The 1,274-nt window shown below is 64.4% G+C and overlaps 1 protein-coding gene across 1 annotated transcript; it reads right to left on the bottom strand.

Moving 5' to 3' along the window:
• Window position 1: 1 nt before the first annotated feature.
• Window positions 2-548, bottom strand: EMIHUDRAFT_70587 (60S ribosomal protein L3; the record flags this gene model as incomplete). Its single annotated transcript, XM_005789522.1, has 2 exons — window positions 2-162; window positions 353-548. Coding segments are annotated over 2 exons (357 nt in total), but the record flags the coding sequence as incomplete, so codon positions are not given.
• Window positions 549-1,274: the final 726 nt, after the last annotated feature.

The raw sequence follows: 1,274 nt of genomic DNA, 5'->3' as shown, positions 1-1,274 counted from the left end.
TGTAGAAGCGGCGCTTCACCTCGTCGTTAAGGTGCTCCGCCCACACCGTCGTCAGCGCGCGCAGCCCCTTGGCCGTCTCGACGTACCCAACCATGCCAACCACAACCATCGGCGGCGCCTCGAGCACCGTCACCGCCTCCACAACCTCCTTCTTGTGCGCCTCTGCGAGGCGGGGGAGGCGAAGTGGGTGGTTGGGGGGGGAAGTCGGCGGTGCGCTCCCGCGGGTCGCGTGCCGCTCTCTCACCCCCCGCCCCCCTCTCTCCTTTGCGTCTGCAGCCCAGCCCCCACGTGCGCGGCGTGGGGCGCGGCGGTGGGGCGTCGCTGGCGTTCGCGCGCGAGGGCTACAGCGCACTCGAGCCCGGCTTGTCCACATCCCGAAGGATGTGCGTCATGCCGGCCTTGTAGGCAAGGAAGGCGGTCAGGTGCGGCGCCTTGCTGCGGTCGTCCTTCGGGAAGGACTTGACCTTGCCGCGGTGGCGGCTGGCACGCTTGCGCGGCAGGAAGCCGAGCGAGCCGTGGCGCGGCCTCTCAAACTTGCGGTGCGACATTTGGGAGCTTCGGCGGTAGACGGGGCTGCTGAGGGGCAGCGGAGAGATGGGGCAGCGGAGTGATGCCTCGTGCACGCGCCGGCCGCGTTTTCTTTTTTTGGTTTACTACTCGTAGTACAATACTTCTCCTCGAGGACAGCAAAACCAATGCCCTCCTCGCGTTATGGTATTGTTGGTTATTTTGGGCTGTTGCAAGGCTCCTCATGTCCGCGTCGGATACAGCCTTGAGGCTGGTCAGTGCTGCTGTGATCAGGAGGGTCGCGCCGGCAACGTGTGGCGGGATGGAGAAGCGATCGCAAAGAATGGCTAGCGAGGGCACCATGAACTCCTCACACACGAGCGCGAGCCCGTAAAACATTGCCAGCGAAACAAGGACCAGGAGCGGCAGCGACGCGGCCTGATAGGCGCAGCCCTCTTCCGGTGGGCCGGCGGCGAAGCTGACATTGCCGGCACAGAGAAGGCGTAGCGCATGCGCCTCCCCTGTTTTTGTCCCAACCGACATCTAAAGGGCTGGCATCACAGCGCGCGTCCCCTTGACCTTCCGCCGTTTCCGCACGGGTGTTTTCTTTTTCCACGCTGCCCCCGGCGGAGGTCGAGGCGCAAGCGGCTCCGGCTCAGGTAATGTGGCTATGCTCCGGTGGACAAACGGGGGTTTCATTCTCTGGGCGTTTTGTGCTCCTAATTGCAGCGCCGTCGCTATCGGAGCTTCCAAATCCTCATCGCTGC

The sequence above is a fragment of the Emiliania huxleyi genome, assembly GCF_000372725.1.
Source record: "Emiliania huxleyi CCMP1516 chromosome Unknown EMIHUscaffold_127, whole genome shotgun sequence".
Taxonomy (NCBI): domain Eukaryota; phylum Haptophyta; order Isochrysidales; family Noelaerhabdaceae; genus Emiliania; species Emiliania huxleyi.
This window is presented reverse-complemented; position numbering and strand designations above follow the sequence as displayed.